General features: G+C 39.9%; 1 protein-coding gene across 15 annotated transcripts in view; it reads left to right on the top strand.

The window, feature by feature from the left end:
• Positions 1-26,416, top strand: part of NAV2 (neuron navigator 2) — a 306,190-nt gene that overhangs the window by 180,495 nt on the left and 99,279 nt on the right. For 10 of the 15 annotated variants that reach the window (XM_015286245.4, XM_046942189.1, XM_004941317.5 and 7 more), the window contains 3 exons: positions 4,968-5,238; positions 6,748-6,816; positions 9,691-9,848. In XM_015286245.4, coding sequence (XP_015141731.1) covers positions 4,968-5,238; positions 6,748-6,816; positions 9,691-9,848 — 498 coding nt within the window. The remainder of the gene's footprint in view (positions 1-4,967; positions 5,239-6,747; positions 6,817-9,690; positions 9,849-26,416) is intronic. The other 5 variants (XM_015286247.4, XM_015286248.4, XM_420909.8 and 2 more) reach the window with 1 other exon arrangement.

Consider the following 26,416-nt stretch of genomic DNA (forward strand, 5'->3'; position numbering starts at 1 on the left):
AATTCCCCTTGTGGAGTAAAGTTTATTGATTCCTAAATAATTGCAGAATCACAGAATGTGATTGGAAAGGACTCAAAAGATCGTCTAGTCCAGTCCCCCTGCTGGAGCAGGAACACCTAGATTATGTCACTTTTTTGCCCCCCTGAAAATGTAAATGTTTGGTAGTTGGTGTATGTATTTAATATTAGTGCTGCTCATATCAAAACATTTTAATAGTAATTTTTGTGCTGACAAACAGCTGCTTCCACATTTGTTTCACAAAATGGACTTTCAAGCAGCTGAAAATACTGTTCATACTTAATTTAGATTTAATATTATTCTCATTAGTTTAGTGCTATTTTCTCTTGAGTACATTCTCTTTCTGAATCTGAGCCTTCTTTATTTATCTGAGCTATATGCTTTCTGACTGTGATTCCAAGTCTTCTCTGAACCCAGGTTTCCCTTACTGACGGTCAATGCTTTTTATAAAATGTACAACCAGATTACCACTGTGGATGAACTTAATGGTGAAACCATCATTTACAGAAGTCTTAAATGTATGTCTTTTTTTTTTTTTTTAATACTTGTAAAATGTATTAAAAATACAAGAAAATGAAATCCTTTTTTCTTTTTCTTTCCTTTCTTTCTTTTCTTTTCTTTTTTTTTTTTTTACCAGTTCTTGAAATTATAGCTAAAAATTACATTTTGGCAATTTGGAAAATAGCTTAAAGAATTCCTTGCTGTCCTTTAAATGACAACCCTACATTATCTTGGTCTGTGAGATTCTACCAGCCACTTCAACATGTGTATTTTAAATATCATTTCACAAAGTTTGTGATGGTTTGTAAGCGTAGAAGGCAAAGTAGCAGCTATTTGGTATATGTTACTCTAACCTATCATAGCTAGTAGAAGAGCTGGCTGATTAGAACACCCACAACAAATCTTTTCCTCCCAAGAGAAGCTGTGGTGTGGTCAGTCCAAGCACTTCCTGCATTCTGTGCTGAGATAGTTCTGTTCCAGTCCGAATTCTCAAGTCAAGAAAAGAGGTGTGAGCTAGAACTTCTCAGGAAATGATTAAACAAAATGCAGCTTTGACTCCATAGTAAAAGCGAGTTTTAATCTTGGTAAGTGGTAAGTGGGGTAAAAATGTTACATATTTCACATTATCTAGAAGATGAGTTGATGAGAAAGCTGTCAGCGTGCTAAGCTGGTAGCGTAGCATTCACACTGGGGAGCAGACAACGTGTTTAATGTTCGTTGCTGTCCTGCCAAATCACAAGTCAGACTCAGCAGGATGTTGGTTATCCTGTAGCTTCTGTTGATTTTCTCTTTCTTTCTGTCTTTGTCTTTCTGTCTTTCTTCTCACACATTTTCCTCGTTCTAGGAATTAACATATTAAATTGTATGGAAGCTGGGAAGAGACCAGTGATGTTTGCTGCCAACATAAGAATGAGAACATTTACTGGCTCTACCACTAATGCTGAAGGAAAAGAATGATGTCTGAAGAGAGGAGAGAGAAGGATCACTTTTTATGAAATGAAGTTAAAAGACTGGAATTTAGCAAGAAAATTTGGAGAGTCCCTTCTCAGCTGTGCTGAGAAAGAAGGAGGGAATGGAATTAGGGAACACAGAATCACTTAAAATTAAGCGTTCTGTAACCAAGCGAGCTATTGTTTCTGCACAAGTTGCCAAGACCTGCTAGGTCAACTGTAAATGCTTGTGCTTACCCCACCAGCGTATCCTCGTCCAGGAGGGAGTAAAAGATGGTGATTGATTCCAAATGGAAATAAACATTGACACTTCTCCTGAGTTGCCTTAGAAAATGCATTTTTCAACATTGCAGTGTTAGTATGGAGGGAAGTTGACTCCTACGTGTTGAAACATGCTTCATGTGTAATACCCTTCTGGTGTGACACAGGCATAGTGTGTTTATGGATTTAGGCAGTGAAGGTGCAATCTCTGATGATGACCTCAGTATGCTAGTGGTAGACCCTCTGCCCCAGTAGCATGGATCCAGAAAGGCATTCCCTTTGCAAAGATTTTACATTCTAAAATCTTTATTCCTAGCTGCTAAAATGAAATACAGAGATGCTGCAGGGTCCTTTCCTCCCCTTACTGCTGCTTTTCTTTTCTTTTTTTGTTCCTGCACACAGCTGGGTTTGAGGCTCCTGGAACTGCTGCTGCTCAGCTAAGCTTGCAGTCCTTCACACACAGTTTCCTCACTGACAAGATTTTGAAGATTATGAAGAACATAAATGTGCAGTAGAAACTCAAACTGAATTCACAGCTAGAGGCTGCACCTCCTCTGGGTAGCAGACTAGCTGGATAACCATCAGCTGAGCAGATCATGAAACCATAAAGCAATGAAAGAAAACAGCTTGCTAGACTTTGGAACTACCGCTATTGAACTTAGGCTTTTGCCTCTGAAATTAAATTCATATTTTTGTAGGTATATGGATTTCGGTGTATGCATTCTGCAGTATTGCAGTAAATCCATTTTAGTTCCTTTCTGGAATCATAGACTCACCATGGTTGGAAAAGACCTCCAAGAGCATCTAGTCTGACCATCTGCCTACCACCAGTATTTCCCCACTAAACCCTTAGTACCACATCTAGATGCTTCTTGAACACTTCCAGGGATGGTGACTCAATCCCTGGGCAGCCCATTCCAGCTGGGATTTTTGTTTCCACAGCACAAACACCCCACAGTGCTATTTGATACATACCCAACAGGGCACTTACATGTTGCCAGATTTTGGTTCTACCACACCAAGCCTGTGTATTACTAAGATTCCTTTGGGCTGACAAGTTATTTATTTAGCATCTCTGGCTTGTGTTCTGTGCAGAATTTTTGTTTGTGGGGTGTTGTGGAAATAGAGCAGACCATCGTGTCTCACCTGTCAATGAAGACAGGTTGGTGGGGACTGCAGAACTCCTCAGTGGCCAACCATCAGTGGCTTGTGCAAAGTGCTCACGTTCACTGTCTCTAGGCATGAAAAACATATACATAAGACAGCGTGGAAGTTTTCAAAGGGTGGATTTGTATGGATTCTCTTCAAAATGGGAGGCAGGAAGCAGATCCGGACCACAGGGCACAGTGAGGCTGAAGTTCTCTTTTAGTGCAAAGGGCAGGGGCAAGCTGCCAGGTGAATTCCCTCAGTCGGTCATCGAGATAAGAGAGCTGCCTTTAAAAGTCTGGTTTGAAATATGCTACTTAAAAGCTTTTGAGACTCATTAAATGTGGTTTTCCTCTGATTATTGTTTTTTGCCACGTTGAACATGCCAAAAGCAGGTTTCTCTTCTGATGCACGGCCACAGAAAGGCATGGGTTTTAGGTGAAGTTGTTTTAGTCACCCCTCACTTCACAGTGAAATCAGCACCCTGTTTCCAGTTGCATGGAGTTTTGCTAAGTCTACACATGTAGGCTCGTTTGAGTTTCTTTTATCTCCTGACCTAGGTTTGTGCAGTTAAGCTTCCCGGTGCTGCTGGGTCTGTTTAGTTATACTCTGGCCTCATGATTAAGTGGTACTTTCCTGACAGTTCCATCAGTAAACTGAGTTCTTTACTGAAGATAAGATCCTTTTTACTGTGTTTTGCTGCCTTTTGTGTCTATTTTGCTTTATTGTCTCCTTCCATGCCACGTCCTCCCTAGCCAAACACAGGAGGATTAGACTAAGCAAAGTGCCTCATGTCAGTGCCGATAGGAGGAGTCAGGCTTGGGGCTTGACACTGCACAGGGGTAGGAGCAGACTGTGAGCAGAGGAAGGAAGCAGCATTCATTGGGATCCCACTGCCCAGGAAGAGACTAATTTGGCCAAGAAAACTAAAGAAGGCAGGGAATTGCATCTCACAGGCCCTAGGACTGATATTCAAGTAAACAAGAGAATGGGGTAGTGGTGGCAGAGTGCTGGTGGAGGTACTGGGCTGCAGGGAGGAGAAATCAAGTCAGAGAGGAGGGAAGGGAAATACCCTGGGTCTGGGTAATGACCAGGACCATGTGGAAAACAGTGAAGAGTGGCCAGGAAGATCAATATGGGCCAGAACAAAATGAAGGAAGCAAGCAAATGAGATTAGCTGCTAGGAAGGAAAAGTAGGTTGAGATTTAAGAAGGCAAGGAGGCCAAAGCTGGAAGCTAGGATAGAAAGTGGAGCAAATTCTTAAGATGAGAGCTAGATATTTGCTGGGTAAAGGGGTCAGGGTTATGAACAGAAGCTTGTTACATAGAAAAGATGAGAAGAAAATTGGCTGGAAGAGGGAATAAAGGATAGAGCAGGGCCCAGTACAAGTTGAAGCAGGCCTTCATTCATAACTGGGAACAGAAGTCTAAATGCTAAGCCTTGCCTTTATGCTTGGCTTCTGGCTTGCACATCCTTCTCATCCGTCTTGCAGTGTTCCATGTATTATTGCTTACTCAAGTGGTCTGTGCAGTGAAGGCAAAAGTCCAGCTGATGGTAGCAGTGATTTTTATTTACTTACACAATTCACAGTAACAGTATTTTCTAACATGTAAGTTGCACCAGATCTTTATGGAAACAGTTAGCCTGGTATTCCAGAAATGATACAATGCAGTATGGTAATTGATTGGTTTCACCTCCTCGTGCAAATTTAAGACTATGAAATCATTTAAGGTGTGATGTTAATACATTTGTTGTGGTGTTTTTTGGTTGGTTGGTTAGTTTGTTTTAGTTACTTAAAAGGAACTATTTAAAGGAATTAACTTTTTAAGCACAGTGGTGCTAGCATGCAGAAAGCAGCAGAAATGACCGACATCCGTTGCTATCACTGCAGGGGAGAAAGCAGTTATTTATTTGAAGATTTGACTCGCTGGTAGTCAGAAGCAGTGCTGATGAGGTTTGCAGAAGTATGTCATATCCTAGAGGAACGGAGTCCCGACAGCATTATGAAGGGCACAGTGGCCAACCCACTGCTCTGCCAGAAAGAAACAACTGCTGGTGGCTGATGAGTGACTTTTGTATATTGCCTTACAGAAATCCGGAATGGGAATCTAAAGGCCATCTTGGGCCTTTTCTTCAGTTTGTCTCGATACAAGCAACAGCAGCAGCAGCCACAGAAACAGCCACCACAGCACCATCTGTCCCAGCCAGCTCCCTCCGTGTCCCAGCACACAGGGCCTCCATCTCAGGGCCAGGCTGGGCCGCAGCAGCAGCAGCAAGTCCCAGCTTCGCTCCAAACTCAGTGCCAACAGCCTCAGCAAGCTGCACAGCATCCATTCAAAGCACAACCAGAAATGCAGTCAAGGTGGGGAAATTTCTTTTTAAGTTGGTCTTTTCATTGTTTTCTTGTTTTTCTTCTTAAAGGCCTTCAAAAGCCAAAGAAACTGCTTTCTTTAGTTCTCCAGAATGAGGTGTGTGTTGGAAGGGGAATGCTGGGTAGCAGTTGACTTCACACCTCTGGAAATCAAAACACATGCTTAAGTATGTTCTCTGTGTTAGAAATACTCGGTTCAATGACTGTAGAATACCAGGGAGACCAGTGTTTTCTAAGGGCATTCTTCTAGTTATTCATTTCTATTTCTTTCCACTCTCAAAGCATGTTATGTTATTGCTGTCAGAGAGCATACTTTGGACACATGAAGGCCAACTTAGAGTTCTCCATTTACAAGAATATTATTCCTCACTAAGAAATTATATTAGGTTCTAACTGTGGTAAAAGAAATAGAACTCATCACAGCTGGTGACATTCAAAATCAAATCTAGGCTTAATGATCAAAAATAAGTTGCTGGCTTACGTGAAAAAAAATGTCACTGTTGGTGTTTGCTGGCTCTCCTAGATCAGAAGTGAGGGAGTCTTTGTGCCTTAAATGTTTTCAGTCCTAATGGAGCTCTTTGCAGGTTAAAATAAAAGCCACTTATGAAGGCAGTAGGACTGTGATTACAATTGCAGCCGTCTGCTTATCTGACCCCTGTTAATAGAGTGAGCATCTTAGTGGGATTTAGTGGTCAGGATGAAAGGCTGAAGTCATGTTTGCAGAGTTACCGGTGAAGGCTTATTTGTTTCAAACCATCACAAATTAAGTTAAGGCTGATTTGTGTTAAAATAACTCACTAAGATGAACACTAGCTTACATGCTGCTTTGTGAGGGATATAGGCAGATTAAGTGAGGTCTTCCAAGAGATATGCTACTCAGAACTTGTTCAGGTTTTTCTTGAGTTTTTCCTATGTTTTTCTTAATGAACCATGCTCATTTTAAGTGGAAACAATTATTTGCATAATTGAAAAGCATAATGTAGTTACAGCATGTATAAGCTTGTAGAGGAATTAGTCATTATAAAACGAGGATGCATTTGAATGTATTTTTGTGACTTTTGTGTTAAAAAACATGACAAGAAGCATGGGATTATTTCAATATGGCTTTGGTACTTTCAGTCCATTGTATGGCTTGTGCTGAGTTTCAAGAAATTTAAAAATATTTAACATGAAGGTGTGAAATATCATAATATATGTAGTATATTATAAACTGAAAGTGCTCAGATTCTGAAGAAAATAATATAGAATAAAAAATTGAGAAGCTGAAGAGTTAAAAATGTGCGCTGGCATGCAAAATTGCATCTATACTTCTTATATACATCTTATATCATATTCTATAAAAATCAATTGATTTCACATTTAAACAGTTTTGACCTGAAATTATACTTAGGCAAAGAGCATAAACTCCCTCCTCCCTGCAACTGGTAACTAAGTTCAGTGGCTTTAAAAAGAAAGTTGTTGCTCAATGATATCTTCCACTTTTTCTTTCCTGTCATACAGTGCATCTCCCAGGGACTCATCTCAAAGCAAAATCATCCGATTCACTCTTGGTCAGAAAAAGTCTTCTAGGTTAGCATTTCTTCATCTTCTGCAGAGCATGAGTAGTCCTTTTGCAGTATTCCTGGATGCATGCTTGGGTTCATGCTGAAAATGTTTGCCTCCTCGTTTGTAACTAGGCATTTTACCAGCAGCTGAGACATGGAAGTGTTGGGCCAGTTTTAACTTCTTTCTGTTTTTCAAAGCGTGGAATGCATTTAGACCTGCAAGAAAATGATTCTATTTTCTTACCCTTACAAGCTTTTGTTTCTGAGAACAAAACATGGTTCTGGGAGTTCTCTCCCTCCTGCACCCATCTGTGTGAGCTGCATGTAGCTCTGCATTACTGAAATAGCTAATGTCAAGCTAGTGCTTCCCTGGCACATCAGTAGAGTGTCCCTGTCTATAGCAGTGGGGTTATAACCAGACGATCTCTAAGGTCCCTTCCCACCCAAACCATTCTGTCATACTGTGCTTCTTTCTGGGTTGCAGTTATGGCCTGGGCTCAGTACCTTTCTCTAGCAGCAAGAGGCTGGAAACATCACCCTGCACCTAGATTTTGCTTTGGATTTCACAGATGTTGCTGTGAAATGTCTTGGCCAAACTCCAGAAATATGTGCTAAAAGCAGTCAGTTTCTACAGAGAAAAATGTGAGAGAAATGATACCTTCTTCAAGAGTTGTTGTTAGCTCTCATGTTGCTCATTCTCCATGTGTTTTTAATGGCATTGACACTATTGTCTGACCAACTTGCCACTTGTTGAGTGCTCATACAGTTCAGGCAGCTTTACTTCCTTTAAAATATGACAGATTTGCAAAACCTGTGTGGGTGCCTGGCACAGGCTCTGCCAGCACGCAGGCCTTGCTGCCCTGCTTGGCCCTGCCCACAGTGTTTTGTAGCTTTCTGAAAAGCTAAAGCTGAGATATCTTGTGTGTTCGTAGCTCAATTCCTACTCAGCAGCACAAACTCTTAATGAACTGCCTTCCAAGTGTTCAGGAAGAGCCTGGCAGCCGTGACGAGGTTGCTCCTTCCCTTCCCCACCGCTGCTCCTTCCATGTGGTCTGTGTGCAGAATGGAGCATCCCTGGGGTGTTCTCCATGGCACCGTGCTGCACCTTGTACAGCCAAGTACAACTTCCTAGCACCCCCCAGTGTTGGAAGAGGCTGCTCCTTCTGGCTAAATGGAGGGTTTGTCCTAAAGTCTTCAGCCAAATAAACCTCAGAACCATGATGCGCTGTGCCAGGTTTGTGGTGCTTTCAGTTTGTAAATGATTTTTTTTTTTTGCTTCGTATTTGAATGATGCCCTTATGTTTTATCCCATTTTGAGCTTTGAAAGCATGTGCATGCAGCTGCTGACATTTCTGTTCTTTTCCTCCGTGTTTCTTTTCCTATTTCCTATTTCTTCACTGGATTCTGAGAAGCCAGTTAAGTTTGCTCTGCCAGTCTCCTTCCTGGCTTCCTTTCCCCTCTCCCACCCTCCCCCCCCCCCTTAGGCACAGCAGGGATTTGGTCTGCTGCATCTCCTCGCTCTGACAACTGGGACTTCTTCATTGCAGCCTACTATCAGCACATGTTGTTTAAGTTAAATTGACTTTTGTATTTCATACAGAACGGTTTTAGGGAGATTCTACCTTACAGAAAATACAAAGAGAGCACAAAGACGACCCTTTCAGTGCTTCTTTATATGCCATGAACTGGTCCTGTCTGTTAGTCTATAACGTGATGGTGTTGCTTTTTAAAACAAGTTGTTCTCCTAACTCCCTTAAGAATGGATATTGAGAAACCAGCAAGCCTTTCTATTTTCAATGTTGCATCTACTTGGAACATAGAAGTATGTTCTTGTGAGCACACAAAACACAGTGCAGACCCACAAGCTGTGTATATTAACACTGACTTTGAAGAACTCAAGCACACAGGTCGTTTTGAGATGCAATGCCTATGGCTTTCCCAATTGTCAGACTTTTAGAAAATTTTACCCCTTCCTTTTTGCCTGAAAAATGTGAAACAAGTATCCTGCCCTGTCTGCTAATCCCAGAATCCTAACTACCTTTTTTTTCTAGGCAAACATATAAATCTTGTCGATATGGGCTACATTAAGGAAATGCGGGAAAATCCATCCCTGAAACAGCTTGCTGCCATCCTCTTTCCATTTAAAGCAGAAACTTAGACCTGCTCACTGATGTGGTTGCCCTAAGAGTGGGGACTTAAATTTTGTGCGATTTAATGGGCTCAAATTAAAGCCAGTTAATGTTTTGCTGGGCAGGCCACTGAGCACAGATGTAATGTGCTTCCCCATGTTACTTCCAAAATAAGCGTATCTCTGCTCAACAATCTGGTTTAAGAGCAGTAGTGTCTCGTTTAGTGTTAACCTTACACTGGTACTATTACTGCCCTGAATTTTGTGCAACTATTTTTGATTCACAAGGTTTATGGCAAGTGACCATTAATGGAACAAGAAAAAGATATATAGAGATGGTCTGATTATATCACCTTACTGAGAGGAGGGAGGCAGCTCAGTGTATTCTCTGTTGAGTCCATTAGAAACAAGTCTACTGTTTGCCAAATCTGCCATTAGTCAGCTTAGACAGGAATTTCAAACTGCATCCTGAAGTTTTTTTGAGCTGAAACCTCACATGGAAAGTTGTTAGAGTATCTGATTAACAATCTTCTTTCTTTATTTTTTTTCCTTTTTTTTTTCTTTTTTTAATATAAAGCAATTCAGATTGTAGCTTGTTTGTGGTTTACCTTTCATCTCAGATGATTTTTCCATTTGTTCTCTCATGAGGACAAATACCTTAAACGTATATGCTTGTGATATTGATCCTTTTCATCTTACGCATGGTATTCCATAGTTTCTTTCTCAGAGTGCTTTTTCATGTATCTAATCTTACTGTAATTCTTTTGTCAGGCTCCCAGGTCCGACCACGAGGGTGTCCACTGCAGGCAGTGAGACAAAAACTCGTGGTTCTATCAGTACCAACAATCGCCGCAGCCAGAGCTTTAACAATTATGACAAGTCCAAGCCTGGAGTTCTTTTTCCAGCACCCACAAGTTGCAATGAAAAAGGTAAGTGCTTGAAATTTTTGCATCCTTGGTTTTTCTGAATGGTGGTTTTATTCAGGGGAAGTTGGATTTTCTATGAAACTCGAGATGTGAGATTATCTCGCAGTGCTGAGTGACTCTGCAAACACAGCTCCTTGCAGAGCTTTTCCTTCATGTTTACTCTTCTCACCCACTTTTAAATTGAATGATCCATTCTCCAAGTCAGTTTTTAGTTTCTGTGTGATTGAGGCTAGTAAATTTTTATTGTGATTACACTGGGTACAGGATATCATACTCATGGTAGACAGTACATAAAAACATGCATGCCAGTTATATTATGGATGACTGATCATTTCTCACATACACACTTATCTGTAATAAGAATGATAAAAAGTTGGGTAAAAACTGGTTAAATACTACAGCCATGAAGTCTTAGTGTGCAGGTTTGACTTCTCCCCAGAATACACTTAGTTAAAACATGCTTTGAAAGGGAAACTCATTCCCCCCATTAGAGCTGGCTTCTGTTAGTACCTGGTGAAAATCTTGCTTGGATTTCAATCCCAATCTAATTTAAATTAATGGGAATCATTTTAGTAATTTCACATACTCTTGATCAGCCTCTTTGGGACTATAATAAGGAACAGAGCACTGACAGTATTTCAAAAACAGAAATGAGATTAAAAAAAAATTGTTTAAGTCGACTCCAGTACAGACAGATCATTTCTAAGCTTTCAGCATCCGCTGTGTTTTTCTAGGTAACTTGTCATACAGAGAGATTCCCCTGCCAGGTCTTTAGTTTGTGAAATTCACTACTCCTGAAATCTAAGAAGCAGGAATATTTGCCTGGACGTTCTTTGTATTGTATTGTTTGTATTGTCATTCAAATTCAGTTCTCCTCCGTCGTGTGATGTAGAAAAAAACAGTTAATTGGTTTTATTTACTGTTATAAGTAAATAACAGTAGCTTTGCTCTTTGGCAGCATTACATTTGACAGTTCGTAGAAATTCAGATAGTAAAGTTGTTCTAAACAGTGTGAACAGGCTTTCTCTTTGATTCTGTCGATCCTCATACTATGTTTAATGTTTTTCTCTTACTTAACATATTGGCCCTATCATTGTCCTAACCATCCCTCTCACAAGAAAATGCTATGATAGCTGAGTGCGGTACCACTTGCCTCTTCTTTATTCCCCTGATAATTCTTCCTTCATACAAGTGACTCCACAAGCCCCATTGCTTTATAGTATTCACAACTTTGAAATAATTTTTTTTGCTGCTGTTGTGACATCTTTTAAGATTTACTATTGTCTGATTTCAGTTAAACGTAGTGATTTCTCAGCCTCGAAACCAGATCATAAGTTGTAACTGCGTCCTTGCGAAATACTGTAATATCATTTGTACTGAGGGACATGGGTTAGTGGGGAAATACTGGTGGTATGTGGACAGTTGGAAACATGTAGAAATGTCAGTTATAAACAGGGATTTAATTTCACGTGTAAGTCTTTCATTTTACTTTGAGCCTCTGTTGCACTGAACTGCTCAGCCTGATGTGACAGTCAAGGACCAGGAAAGGTCACCATGTGGTGGGGCCTAAATAGTGTTGGTGGGTTGGGATGTCTGAAAACTTGCTCTGCTTTAGGGAGTATCCTTTCAGCAGGAAGATACTTGGTTCTTGAATGCTGTAAAGGGGTAATCCTTCCTTACTAGAGATGAGGTTGCAACTTGATGTCCTGGAGGTATGCACTACACACAACAAATAGCTTCAGGAAGAACCGGCAGTGGCAAAACAGGCTTTCTCATTTTTTGCCAGACACAGACAAGGGGGAGTAGAAAATTAATCCAAAAACAAGACATTTTGATGAGTAGCTTTACAGGAAGGAAAATGGCCACTGAAGATTTCTTCAATGTTTTCATATGGTAAATAGCTCCATTTGTTTTGCTTTCCTCCACTGCTGTCAGAGGTGCTTAAAATACACGATTTAAATTTAATTTCAAGAATCGTACAGCATATTTGAAGGCAGGGACATGATATATTTCAGGGACATTATATATTTTTATAACTGTTGCAAAGAAACTGTGTCTATGGCAGTGCACTGGAAATGCAAATACCAAGTACTGTGCTGCATGGTCTATGTCATTTTTTCAATGACATTTACCGACTTTGTGTCCATTCAGTAAGTTAATGACCTGACAGCACTCATTACCTTGAGTTTGTAGCTCTGAGCTCTGTAACGCAGAATTTTCCAGCAGAGTGGTGGTGGATATGACTGGTGAAAACTGAGCAAATTGTTGTAGTCTGCTAGAGTCAAATCATTGGCTTAGTCTGGCAGCTAATTCAGTACCCTAAACAAAGTCACTGCACTTACACAGATGGATCAATATTGTATTCTAGTCGTGTCTTCTTGCAGTAACTTGGCAGAGTGCCCTTTAGACTCAAATCTCCTTGTTATGCATGCATCGCTTCTAGTAATGGTAATGCCTGCAGTTTTCATGCTTGTTTCTTTTGAGGAAATTGTATTTTTCCTTCTCTGGAACCTCATGTCTTGTGTCTGATTGTATTTAGATTTTGGAATATTATCCTAAGTAGCAATTACAGTCCAAATCTCATCTTGTAATGGCGTCGTTGGAGTCTTGAGCATCATAGAATGATGGAATCGTTTGGGTTGGAAGGAACCCTTAAAGGCCATCTAGCTCAGCTCCCCTGCAATGAACAGGGACGCCCACGTCTCCATCGGGTACTCAGAGCCCCATCCAGCCTGACCTTGGGTGTCTGCAGGGCCGTGGCATCTACCACCTGTCTGAGCAACCTGTGCCTGTGCTTCACTGTTTCCAGAAGGAAGAACCTTGGAGTATGTGCACACCCCCGAACCAGCACTGAATTAGTTGTCCAACTAGCACCAGCAGCATTGCTGTTACAGCAGAACAGAGTGCACTACAAATGCTACTAAAGAAGTCCTCCAAGGACATTTTCAATCACCCTGATCAGACCTTGTATAGGAAGAAAATTACTTTCACGGCAATAACAAAAAATAGGCAAATGAAGTAGCAACACTCTACTTGGTGAATCCACGGTTACTATTTTGGAAGGTACTCAGTACCTTCCTTACCTGTAAACAGTAATGATTTAACTGTGACTTAAGTGTGTAATATTCATCTCCATAACTGAATTACATTTGGCATTCAGTTAAAAGAGCAAGCTGGCAAGTTACAGCTGTGCTCAAGAGAGAACTTGAACTCTCTTGACTTTCTCTTAGTATGCTAAGATTACTAAATAAGGGAAGCCAAGTACTGGGTTCAGTCTTGACTTTCTTCAGTTTCAGAGAAAAATCTTCATACTGGTGTTCTGCCTTGTTCATCTCTCTCTCACATTCAGAGAAATAATAATTTGTCAGCTTGACTGTCAACTGCTTTTAGGCAGACAGTTCTGCGAACACTCATTCCTCATTGTAATCCATCTCTTCAGAAAGATAAAATTGTTACTGAAGAAGCATGCAAGATAATTTGCTTCCTGTGAGTGCTGCAAATGCCTGAAAGAAAAAAAAGTGTGGGTTTTTTTGGGGGGGAGGGAGGTGAGTATGGATTTGTTTGATTTTTTCCAAGGTTGATGGCCTGTGTATGTTGCATTAAATTCTCAGAACTTTGGTTCTGAGTCATAAATCCATAAAGCCAGTAATAAATTATGGTCTTGAGGAGAAGGGAGAAAAAGAAAAATAAGAAAGAGGGCTTATGCAAGTTGAACTTTACTTAAAAATATAATCATGACACAAAGTTGGTTTGCATCCATGAGAAACAAAACCAGTTGGCCTGACAAATGTTTGGCTTATTTTACGTTAATTGTAACTTTGCCAGACAAGTTTATTGTCAAACTGCTGAGACAACTCAAGTTTTCTGACCCATATCCTGAATTTCGCCTAAGGAAATAAGACTCACATCACCATGTTGTGTGCCAGTCAGCTCTCTTCTGGTAATTCTGATCCCTTTACACAGTAGTAGCTCTGTGTTTTCGGAGGAGGAAATAGGAGGAAAAGAAATTTGCCTGGTTTGGCAGGCTGCTTTGGCATGAGCCATCACTTCCTGATAGAAGGTTGCCTTTGGTGTATTACATTTGAATCAGTTCTTGCTGATTACTGTAGGATGTAATTTGCACCTTTCATTCATCTGTGGCCTTTCCTTCCAAATGCGAACTGTCTTATTAGTCAGTCTTCTGGGTCTCATGGCAACAAAAGGGCATTAATTGGAACAGAATACAGCAGAAATGAAAAGGACAGTAAATGGAGCATGGAAGAATAGCTAGCTACTGAAAAAGAAATAACCTAGATGTTTTATTATTCCATTAGTCAACTAATGATGAGACTTTCTTGGGGAAAGGATTTATGTAACATCTAAAACTTTTACATCATTCTATAAAAATAAATTCTTGGGTGCATGTTGAGGTGTACAGTTGTGTGTACACTTAGCAAACGAGTACAGATAGAAGAGAGAGGTTCTATCATAAAGACAAGGAATCTTGCAGGCTTTGCTCATCCTGCACATGTGGAATTAAATTGATTTTGCCAGATGACATTTGCAAATACTGAAGAAAGTTGGAGTGTGAAGTGCTAGAATAAAGCTGCATGTTGCTCCCTGTGTGCTTCTGAAGTCATCTGTGTTCATCTTTGAGCGCAGTGGAGGAAGCAGCTGGTGTACTGGGGCAGCCTCCCAGGAAGAAGGTGGAAACAGAAGGATTGGTGAGAAGCATGGGCCTGCCCTTCATCCAGGAGTGCACAGGCCAGTGTAGCTAATGCATGTGTATCAAAAGCACTTTTTTCTCTTCTTTCCTTTCAGAAGAGAGCAGCAGCCATGAGAGATGCTGTATGTAACAGACTTTTTGGGATACTGCAGTTCAGCCAAACTTTTGTTGAGGGTTATCTCTACAAACCCAGTTGAGCTTTGTCTTACAAGCAACAATGGATTAATTCAGATGAGAATTCTGTGACATGACTAGATGTAACTACCATAGCTTGTCCATGCAGGAGAACTGTAAAATCTAGTCTGTCTCTTGAGTTGTAGTACTATTTGACAGCTACTGATAGTGGGTGCTTAGATTTTATGCATGTTAAATGAGAGGGAGGCAGTGTGATTTTATTTTATTTTGTTTTAAAAGCTGTTGAAATCTTGCAGTGTTAAATCAGTCTGTCTGAACCCTTGGCTGTTCATTTCTAGAAATGTGCCATATCTGGAAATCTCAAGTAAGGTGCTGTAAAATGAAAGCAAAAAATCGGTGGATGCTTATAGTACACTAAAACTCTTAGAATGCAGATTTGCTGAAACACATAACTTCCAATAATTTATGAAATAGTTTCCTGTAACTCACAGGAAAGGTGTAGGCTTGTTTTCCTTTCCAAGGATGTATTACAGACCCTTGAGTCAAGATAGGCTGCATGTTGCTGTCCAGGATTCTTCTCTGGGAAGGATGACTTAGACATCCATTTCACATGTATGGACACCTTTTTGGAGGTTAGGATGTGATAAGGATATGATAGCTCAAACTTGCTTTTTGGAGTTAGCTCTATGGTTTGTATGGAAATTTTCTTTCATGCTCCTGGGAATTGCAGTGTCCATATTCCTCACATCATAAAATGGTAACATGCTATGGTAAATGTTTTTCTTTTCAGTGATTAGCCATTTATAATTGCAGTAGTCTCCTAAACAGAGTGCTTTAATGTGTGTAATTGCTGTTACAGGCTTTTATTCTTATAAAAAGAAAAATGCCATTAGATTCTAATTGCATTTCTAGATCACGGGGAGTAACGAGCCATACGGGCTTGTGGTTTTAGATGTCATCATAATCCCTTCATATAATTGGGGCCTCTTAATTCACTTCTCAGTAGTCTGAAGTTATTTAGTCCATGCATGTGTAAGTATACCGTTGGATTGCTTTTATTCTTTAATGTCCTTTAACATCACAAACATACTATAGCATGAAAAACATCAGCCACCTGCCAAGGCCACCACTGAACTCATGTCCAAAACATTTCTAAGGAATGTAAACCGTCACATGAGCTTGACATTTCTGTGTCAGCATGTGAATTTTTTGTTGTTAGTTATCTTGAAACTCCACATTTCCATATCCTTTCAATTGTCTAATATGGTACCAAATTAGAAATACCCAATACTTCAATTTGCTTGTGCAGTTTAGAATTAAAAAACCTATTTTTTGTCCACAGCAGGAAGGAGCAGAACTGTGTTTGAGGTAGCATCAAGAATGAAACTTAAAAATTGAAGCATGCAACTTCAAGAAAGAGCTTGAGATGGTGGATTTAATCTGTTGATCTATCTCAGCAAGATTATTAGTTAATCTATTAATCTCATTAAACTATTCCAGTGTTTTGCATAGCTTCTGATGACTGTCGAACCAGACTTTAAAAGCTGTCTACTGTTGTGCAAAATGATGGATATTCCTGAGAAACTGAGCACCCACACATATTCACTGTCTTTATTGACCTTCAGGCAGTCCACCTGCATTTTGCTGCCTCAAGAGTGTGGTGACATTATATGGAAATATTCTGTTTATTACTCTCTGGTTTGCTTTGACAGTTTGTAAAGTCCCTAGTTTATGAAGCTATCAGAAATGTCATCTTGATATGTCATTCCAGTGTGTTTATGGTGTGATGTAGGAGTGTGTTTGATAGGTTTACATGCTTTCTTTTGGGTTGATTCATTTTCTACTTTGTTCCTAATAATTAATTTAAAATAATCCTACAGAGGGCAGTAGAAGGCTGAGGGAAAAATGACATCTTGCATTGGATTAAATCTTGGGTAAAGTATCAGTAGTAAAAAACACTACCAAACTTTGATCATTTCTACATGAGATCAGAGGAAATGTTTATTTTTCATATTTGTGAAGTAGTCGGGTTTCGGCAGTAATAGGAAAAAAGAATATATGCATACACATTGGTGCACTGATGTAAGTAAATGTGTGTTTTAATAGCAGTGTTCTTGCAAACTCTATATGAGCCTTATGAGAGAGTTCTGAATTCAGATCTCGCTGACTCTGCTATAATATGAGCTCTGCACGTCTGTTTCCAGGTAGGGATAGAGTGTATTTGGAGGGGAGTAAGAGAAGCATGTGGTTGATGCTACATTTCTTTTTTTATTTTTTGTAACCCCTTTTAATTTGGAATGCAGAACATATGTAATCACAGTCTTTTACTGTGTAAAGGCTAGTTGCTGTATTCACAAGCATGCGTGGCGAAGGACCAAGAGGCAAGTGGCACAGGTTCCTTTAGTGGAATTTCCATCTGGCAGGAGGAATAACATTCTTCACTGTGGGAACAGTGAACTATCGAAAAGTTGTACGGGGAAGCGGGGCAGTCTTGATGAAGGACTTGCCTTAACAGAGCCCTGGATAAACTAATCTAAAGTCTTGATTTCAGCCGAAGGTTGGAAGAAGTGATCTGCAGAGCTCTCTTACAACCTGCGCTTACTCCAGTTAAAAATCTTCAGTTATTTTCTTAGAGCATCAAAAATATATGTCACATTGACTAAACAGTATCAGTGACATATTTAAGGCACTCTGTTGGAGATAACAGGCAAAGTAAAACTGAAGTGTGCTTCAGGACTGATAGTTACACCTGGTAAGAATAATTTTAATATTTTGTTTGTGGTCTAAATGCCTTTCTTATTTAAATGTGTCATGTTTTCCCTTGTTCTTTGCTGATACTCAGTTCTGGTCTGTTGATGTACAAATTCCTTACCTAAGGAAAGTAAGGAATTTCTTTCCCATATGTTTTTCACTTGTTGCTATCAAAATAGGGCTAACAACCAAGTTAGTAAAATGTGGGCATGGAAACCTCTACTCTGCTGAACAAGCAGTTGGTGGTGGTGTATGGTTTTGTACATCAAATGTCTGCACTTTGTGTGTGCAGTTGGTTTATCAGAGCAGTTCAAGGGAGTGTGACATATCCTGTCATAGAATGATAGAATGGTCTGGGTTGGACAGGACCTTTAAGATCATCTAGTTCCAACCCCCTGCTGTGGGCAGGGCACACCTCGCTCTAGACCAGGTTGCTCCCAGCCCCATCCAGCCTGGCCTTGAATGCTTACAGGGATGGAGCATCCACAACCTCACTGGACATTTTCCAGTGTCTCACCACACTCACAGTGAAGAATTTCTTCCTTATATCTAGTCTCTTTCTTCCTTATATCTACCCTCTTCCAGTTTATAGCTTTTTCTCCTTGTCCTACTGCCATAGCTTTAGTAGGAGTGACTCTCCAAAGTGAAATCTACATGTTTGCAATTAGGAATATATGAATGCACCTGGTGCTGCTGACTCCTGGAGGGCCCTGCTCAGAAGTGCGCTGGAAGCTTCTCTAGAGTGCTTGCACGTTCCTGTCACCAGAAGTAAATAACAGGTGTCAATTAATAACAGAAGAGAAGAAAAATGAAATAGTGATTGTCCAAAGTTTGCTTACAAGGTAATCTGTTGATTTACAGATGTTGATAATAAAAACAATAGTTTTTCATGTCAAAATCGTGAAATCCATATTTGTTTATTTATTTATTTGCCTTGTTTCATCAAGAGTAGAAAATTCTAAATCTGTAACTGAACCACTTGAAATGTCTCCAGCTAAATACACAGATGTTGCATGTTAAATCCTGCAGTGATATCGAAAGCACCTGGGAATACACTCTTGGCTTGCTTCTGTGTGATATGGAGCTTTTGTTGAGCTCAGTATCACTTACAGTCATTTAAAAGCAGCAGATTTGGATAATGTCAACTATCTAGATTCAATTTAAAAACGCTGGGTTAGAAACAGAAAGCAAGACTCTCATTGTCCTTACCAGGAGCAGCCTGAGATGTGCAAACTGACATCAAAACTCAGAGTTCTCACCTTTCCTGTCAGGGGTCACATTCTGAAGGCTGAAGTTTTCAGCAGCCTTCAAATGAGCTTCAAAAAAGGACACATACAGAACAATGAGAAGAAGAGTACTGCATATGTAGTTAAAGGTTTGGAAAACTACCTTTGCAGCTATGTATTCAAAAGACTAATTTGTGTTCTTTGCCTAAAAGAAAGGTTATTTCCTTGTTACTTACAAGATACCTGTAGGCAGTGAGATTTGTATTAATAAGAATTCTTTATGACTTCAGTAGACTGCATATGAGTATCTGCTTGTTTGGGATTTCAAACTAGTCCATTTCAGACAGCAGTCTAGATGCAAATTTTAAGAACAAGGATGATTACCCATTGAAAGGGATTTAATTAGGTAGAATAAGTCAAAATTTAATAGCTATCCAGAAGTGATGTATAGGCAGAGGTAATAGGTTTGGCTCAAATTACTTTGACTTGTTATGTTCAACATTAACTCTGACGATCCTAGTAGTTTTCTTGGATTGAAAACCTTTAATTTAAAAGCAAAAGTGAAGGATGAACCCTCTTCTGTAGTTGCATGTGAATCCAGACTGACTATTGGATGTTCCAAATGACTGGGCTTGGCTCCTGTACTGAGAACAGGATGGGCAGTCAGTTTGTATTCTGATGTTTCTGTCTTCCTCACTGGAACAAGGATGGTTTTTCCAGTCTTGGAAAATTAACAGTAATAAACAGGGAGAAAAAGCAGATTCTCTCCCTTGTGCCAAATAATAGTGTAAGAGTGAAAAAAATATGGTGAAAGAGTTCTGACACTTGTAAGGCACAATAGGGTCATCTTATTCCATGGCTCAGCACCACCTCTTCTACCCTTCCTAGTTTCCTGGACGAAGAAAGAACTGTTGCTTTTGGTATGTAATGGTTGAGATGATCACACAACTTGGATGACCATGAAAGTTTTGTTGACTTTGTTATACTATAACAAGTGATAGGCTTAAAGCAAACAAAACCCCTGGCTGTTCCTATTCATGATGGTCACATTGTTAGCTGTGGCAGAAACGTTTCATTGCCAGTGCATTAATGACCAACCTAGTCTGATGAGAACTGACTTCCAATTTCTATAGTCCATCAGGAAAAAAACAAGTTTAATAGACTGATTTTATTGTTTCCCATCCATGCCAACATGATTTTTATCTAGATACCATTATAACATTTTCATGTAACAAGTGGGAGAAAACAGTACCATCCCAGTGCTGGTGAATCAATCCATTTGTGCTCTGTGGTTTAGTCCGTTTTGCTTGTAAGGCAAAGGGAGCTCTTAGGCAGGATTGCCTAACTGAACAAGAAAAGATGAAATGAAAGCCAAGTCTTGAGATTTGACCTCACAAGCAGCTTTGTGCACAGCCTCTGCTCTTCAGCTCATTCTGAAGCACTGAGGAAAGCCATGCTGTCAACATCGTGCTGTACTGCTGCAGTGCTGGATGCTCCTCAGGGTCTGCTGTCAATTATTATCATGCTAAGAAACATTCTTCAGCTAACAGAGGGGAGCCTTTCAAGGAGTTCAGTATAGGCTCTTTCTTGAAAGCAATCTGAAAACCACCTGTGATGCCCTCCAGTTCTGTTTAAGAAGTCAGTGTAAAGTTAGCAGCTGATAGAAACTTGAACAACAGCTGTTATAATAAGACTTCGTATTTTGAATGATATCTTTTGCTAATAGTCCTGCAGGTGTGTGATATCTTACATAAGAGAATGTTAATATAAATCCCTGGGGCAAGGAGAAGCAGTAGGCAGTCTTGTCCAACAGTGAAATTAGCTGTGCTCTGGGCTATCAAAAATAAGCATGGGTCTTGAGATGGAGAGCTTGCTGCCCCTATCAGTGAATAGCAGGAGGATGTCAGAAAGCTGGAGAACAATTTTGTAGAACAAAACAGTTGTCTCATGCAACAGAGAGCTGTAAGTTGGTGGTTATTTTTGCAATTGTCACTTTCTTCACGACTGAAAAAATCTCGTTGTTCATTATTTTGGAGTAGTTACTTTGACTTCTGTTTAGTATCCAGCCTGTTTTTAGTTTTATCTTTAGAAAATTGAAGGAATCTAATGCTTACTTTTGAAGGAGTGAAGGAGGTGGTTGAGTCACTGTCCCTGGAGGTGTTCAAGAAATGTTAGATGTGGTACTAAAGGGCATGGTTTAGTAGGGAAATATTGGTGGCAGTTGGACAGTTGGACTGGATGATCTTGGGGGTCTTTTCCAACCTTGGTGATTCTATGATTTTGTGAAATCCTTAGCCTTAAATGACAGGATAGAGTGTACTTGGTGTTTTCTATCTTGCTGTATACGCTGCCAAAAAGCAGATGCTGGAATTACTCTAGAAAGTTTCCTATATAAACTTCCATTGGAGTATTTATCACATGTCCAGTGTGATTTATTTATCTTCAGATGTAGTATAGTTATAATGAATTTGATGTACCTTAACAGAAAATATGAAAACAGAAAGAGAAAAAGGAAGAAAAGATATGTGGCATAATATGAAAGACACCTAACCACTTCCTGTGTCCATTTAATCTTACAGGTAGCTTAAAAAAAAAAAAGTCAAGATTTTCTTGGCTAAAAGTGAAGCATGTTGTTTATGTTCAGGCATTTCATTTCAAATTACAGAACATTTCATTCAACTTTGATGAATGTGAACTTACTGCTTCAAACTATTTCTTCGAGTTACAAATTACTCTAAACATAAGGTTATGGGCTTATGTCATGGGGTGGCTGCCATGGGCATCTTCATGTAAAACAAAATGCTCATCTGTGTATCTCAGTGCATTGCTTGCATCCTTTCACTTCTCCAAATGCATTTTGAAAAGATTGGCTCATCTTAGTGAATCTTCTGCAATGTACTTGTATTGGGTGTGTGCCTACAGGACAACTTAAAGGATTTTGCTGTATAACAAGCAGTTTGGCACATTTATAGGACGGGACATAAGTATGCAGCAAATCATGTTCTTGCTCAGTTCTACAACTGTTTAACTGGCTGAACTTGAATTTGAAAATATATCCTCTTTTACCTAAACACAGTCTTTAGTTGCAACTGAGGTGGAGCTTTGCAAATCCACAGAGCTTTGCTATAGTAGGTATAAGCCATAGCAATACTTAGGCCAAAAAAAATTGTATTTAAGTAAAGTTTTTTGGGAAAAAAAAAAAGGAACAAACATAAGAAAAATAGACAGTGACATGTTCTTAACTGTACAGTTCATTAGGATAAAAGAACCCTTGAGCTTTGAAGTAAAATGTAAGCCTTGAGAAGGAGCCCGGTGCACATCTGTGTAGTTGCACTGGAGACAGTGGAACCACACTAATTCATACCAGCTGAAGAGCTGGCCAAGGATTTCATGGCCTTTATAGTTCCTAGATGTTTCCTTTTAAAATAAATATTTACAATTTCCTGTAAATTTATTGCTGGGTGAATTGTGCCAGAGGAACAACTGTGGAAACTGAAGTTCACTATTAAATCATAGGAAAGAAAACAGAAGTATTGCAGTGTCCCAGACTACTGTAAGTGCCAGTGTGTTTTTACCACACCTGTAGAACCCTTCTCTCCCTGTGTAAAAGTATATTTCAGCCTCTCTGGCCCCCTTCCATTTGTGGCTTCTCTCTGCTGAGCTGAGAGACTGGTCCTTGTCCATAACCAATTATACCTACACAGCCCATGATTGGTGCCAGGGGGCCACCACAGCCTCTGCAGTGGTTGATGAGCATCAAGCCTTGGTCAACCCTTCATTACTGTAGTAAATAGTAAGTTGGTCATTGCTTGCATGTTGTCCTGGCTTTTGAGGTCAGCTGCCTGGTTGTCAGACCAACAACATGTATATGACATCTTTCATGTCTACCTACCTGTAAGACAGGTGTTTCAGATCAAGGCTATGATGTATGCATATTGTCCATGACACCTATGTATAAAGCCCAATGAAAGAATCCTCAGGAATTCCTTGCCTGGAATTCATTAATGAAATGAATAACCTTATTATGAGAAATGTTGGATTTGATTGCAGAAATAATGAGGAGAAAAATTGAGAGTAATTAACAAGAATGATATTTGTCTAGGATTCAGTAGAGAGTGTGATTTGTTTTGAATGGCACTGTGAAGCTGGTTTCATTATTTAATAGTCATATAACCAGTATGTGGTTGATAGAGGTCCCTCTGACCTCTTTCTTGGGCAGTCATGGGGACTATTTGGAATGTTACAGTAACTAAACAAAAACAACAAGCAATTCAAGTGTCTCTGTCAGTTAGGTCAAGACAATGAGACAAGGATTGCTTGCGCTCCAAACTTATTTCCCTTCACCTCAGCAAAAGTCCCAAGTCTTGGCGATGTCAACTAGTAAACAACAACAGTATCATTGTTCTGTGTGCTGAAGCTCTGCGTGAAGAAAGGGAACTCACAGAAGTGGGAAAGCTCGGTGACTGACACCTCCATGAACTGGGAGTACACAGAGCAGCTAGCGTAGTTATGAAGCCTGAGGTTGAAGAAGTGGATCTGATGGAAGAAAGCAAAATTGGAAATATCAAAGAGTAAAGGTGATTTTTGTCCCATATTACAATAAATTCAGTCAACTCTAAGGGGAAAACCAGTGGGGATAGAAGTTGAGGAAACCAACTTGAGTCACCTCGGTGAAGTTTCTGTCCTCGGCAAGGCAAAATGTTCCATCTCTGGTCATCTTTCAGCTTACACAGACTTTTACCATCTAGCACTCTCTGCTTTTAAGATCATGTTCTGGCTTTTTTTCACTGTGGCCAGAGTAGAAGCCACAATAGGCAGCTTTCGTTCTATGGGCTCAGCAGCATTACAACAGAAATAGATACTGCTGTGGATCTGAGGGGTTTAGCTTGTTTTGTAGAAGGGCTGTGTGCCAGGGAATTCTTGTTAGGAACGTTCTGCTCTACCTGCTCTTCTTTTGGGCTATGGAAAGATTCTGATTTTTATAGTAGGCTCCTGGCAGAAATACAGATGTTTCCATACATCAGTGGTCTGCTAAGCATGATAAATCACCACTGAAGAAGAGGACAGCTCAGCTAAAAATCTTTCCTCTTAATTGTAAGACTCTTAATTGTGGTGCTTTAAGAAGAGTCTTCTGGTGGGTAGATGAGAAGGTCAGCACTTGCCATTTATCCCTCCCTATGGTGGGAAATGATGGAGATGCCACAACACTTTCTGCAGTTCTGACACTGTAATGTCATAGAGCAGCTCTGCTTTTACTTCCTGAATTAGAATTTGGTTGCAGATTTGCTTTTGACTCAGTTATCTAATCTATGGGCTGTTCCTAGAGGATGTTTCTCTTCATGAGAACTACTTATTTTTCCCATAGCTGTGAAGTAAAAAATGACAGCTTATTCATTCTAAAATGAATAAAAATAGTGTGAAGTTCTTGACCTTTCTGAGGAGATGTAACTGTGAGGACATCCTTTGTCTTTGTGCTGCTTTTTGGGCCTATAATGAAAATGTTTTTTTAAAGTTTTCACTTAGAGCAAATGAAAGCACACTTGCTTAGACTGTACAAGACAAATGATGGGAAATGGCATATATTTTCTCCAGATCTTATTGTAACATAAGCTCTCAAAGACATCAGTGGGAGATTTAAATCATAAGCTTTCGGCTTCTTTTTCTCATTACAAATGGATATGTTTGCAGTTAAGACTTTACAGAAGCAGCTGAAATCAGATTTACCCATGCTACAGCGCGCATTGGCATTGGAACTAGACCACCAACATCTTTTTAACTGGAATGCTAGGAACAAAATAGATTTCAAGCCAAGATTTGACTCTGAAAAGGGGAAAGAGATCATTATTTACTGTAGGCTGTAGCTTGGTTTTGAAAACATTTCTTTTATAGTCAGTTTTAGCTAGTGCAGGTTGCTGAAGAAAGAAAATATCTCCCTCACAAAGGAACACATGGGAAATAATAAGCTTATTAATAGAATGCATGAAACCTGCTCTCCTTTTCATGAAAGAAGGGCCTATGCTACGCTGAATAAAAGTTTCCCCTCTGCATGCTGATGTATTATCCACATATTGGTGTTACTGCTTCATTAGGAAACCTAGCATTTGAAGCTGCATTCTGGCAGCGGAATCCCTTTCGTTTACCGAGATTGGTCTTAGGAGTAACAGAGCCAGCTGACTTGTTTGTGAGAAGGAAACAGAGAATCTGAAAAAGACCAAAGCTTTCTTAAGCTGAAGCCATTTTTTGATGGCTGTGTTTTACAGTGAACCTTTTATTTCCTGTGCTAACTTTCTCTGGTAGATACAGCAAAAGCCTGAGGACTTTGAAAGTCCATTTTCACTGTATTTGATCTGAATATAAATCAAAATCCACAGAACACGTGTAAGAAAATATCTCCTTTCCCTTCCCAAAGTGTAACAGCTTAGCATATATATTTAGAAGTTTGTAAATAATTTTTCCTTGGTATCAGATGTGTAGAATTCAGCACTCACAGAATTCTCTTCCTGGAAAATGTTAGGTAGAGACTCTAAAAATCACATTAATGTCCCCATATATTTGTGTCTTTTTTTTTTTTTTTTTTAGATTTATTACAGTAACAGGTTTGTTGGCATTGTTCTGATTTCTGTGACATGACTGTAGATAAGGAGCAGCTCTCTAAATGGAACTGCATCATTGTGCACCACTGAAAGCGTGTTGGTGTGGGCTCAAAGTGAGTCTGTGTTTATTTCTGAAAAAAAAAAAAAAAAAGTGTATACTGTGCAAAGGCCAAACCAAATTTCAAACAAAACCAAACACCAAAAACACAGTCAGGGAGGTATAAATTAAAAAGTTCTGGATTTTCATGGGAAATAAATTTTGAAAAATGCTTTTGGATGTGGAGAAGTAAGCAATTTTATTTGATGCAGTGAGGCCCGTTTCCTAAAAGTCCAAGGAATGAAGCCCTCAGTGGGGCTGTTGGGATGAAACTCATTTCCCAAATGCCCCACAATTTCCCACTCCCTTCCAGGCAACCGCTGTGCTGCTCTGAGGAGGGCAGTGCTGGTGTGGGTTTCCCTTCCTGACATGTTCTGTTAGGTTTGTTGCTGCCCATCTTTTACTGCCTGATGGCACAAGCAGCTGCTCTCCCACTACTCTATATGTATGTGAAGGAGGCAGCACTGCTTTGTAGGTTTCTCCTATCAACAGATTCCCATGCATCACCCTTATATTGCCACAGTCGGTTTCCCCATTGCTCCTCACAGCTTGGCTTTCCTGAAGAAGGGTTCGCTGCCCATGTTAACACAGCACATGGAGAGCCAGGTGGCACTGCTGTTTGGGACATGGGGCGGCTTAGTTTTCCTTCTGTGCTGGAGTGAGGCAGGAGTAATGCCCCTGAAGTCAGCCGATGAACGGTAATGTAAAAACAGTATACGTCCCTCATGCGTCTGTAAAGTGACAATTGCTACCTTCCATCTCCACGTGGGTTCTTTGCTACAGGAGGACCCGCCGATATAATAGTGATTGGTTAATAGCGGGTCCTGGAAACGTTCCAACTTCAGTATTATTTTTTAAAGTGCCATTAATTCCTGGAATCCTACTTTATCCAGAAGTGAAATGACTGAGTTTATTATGAAGGAATCTCTCAAACCGATTCTGCGTTAAGGCAGGAAGATGTGTGTGCTTTAAATCCTTAGTAGATCTGGTTTGGATCAGGGGAGGGAGGTTAACAGAGCCGTATCTTCAGTGTGCAGCTGAAAGTGAAGCAAAACAGTCCCCAT

The sequence above is a fragment of the Gallus gallus genome, chromosome 5, assembly GCF_016699485.2.
Source record: "Gallus gallus isolate bGalGal1 chromosome 5, bGalGal1.mat.broiler.GRCg7b, whole genome shotgun sequence".
Lineage (NCBI taxonomy): Eukaryota > Metazoa > Chordata > Aves > Galliformes > Phasianidae > Gallus > Gallus gallus.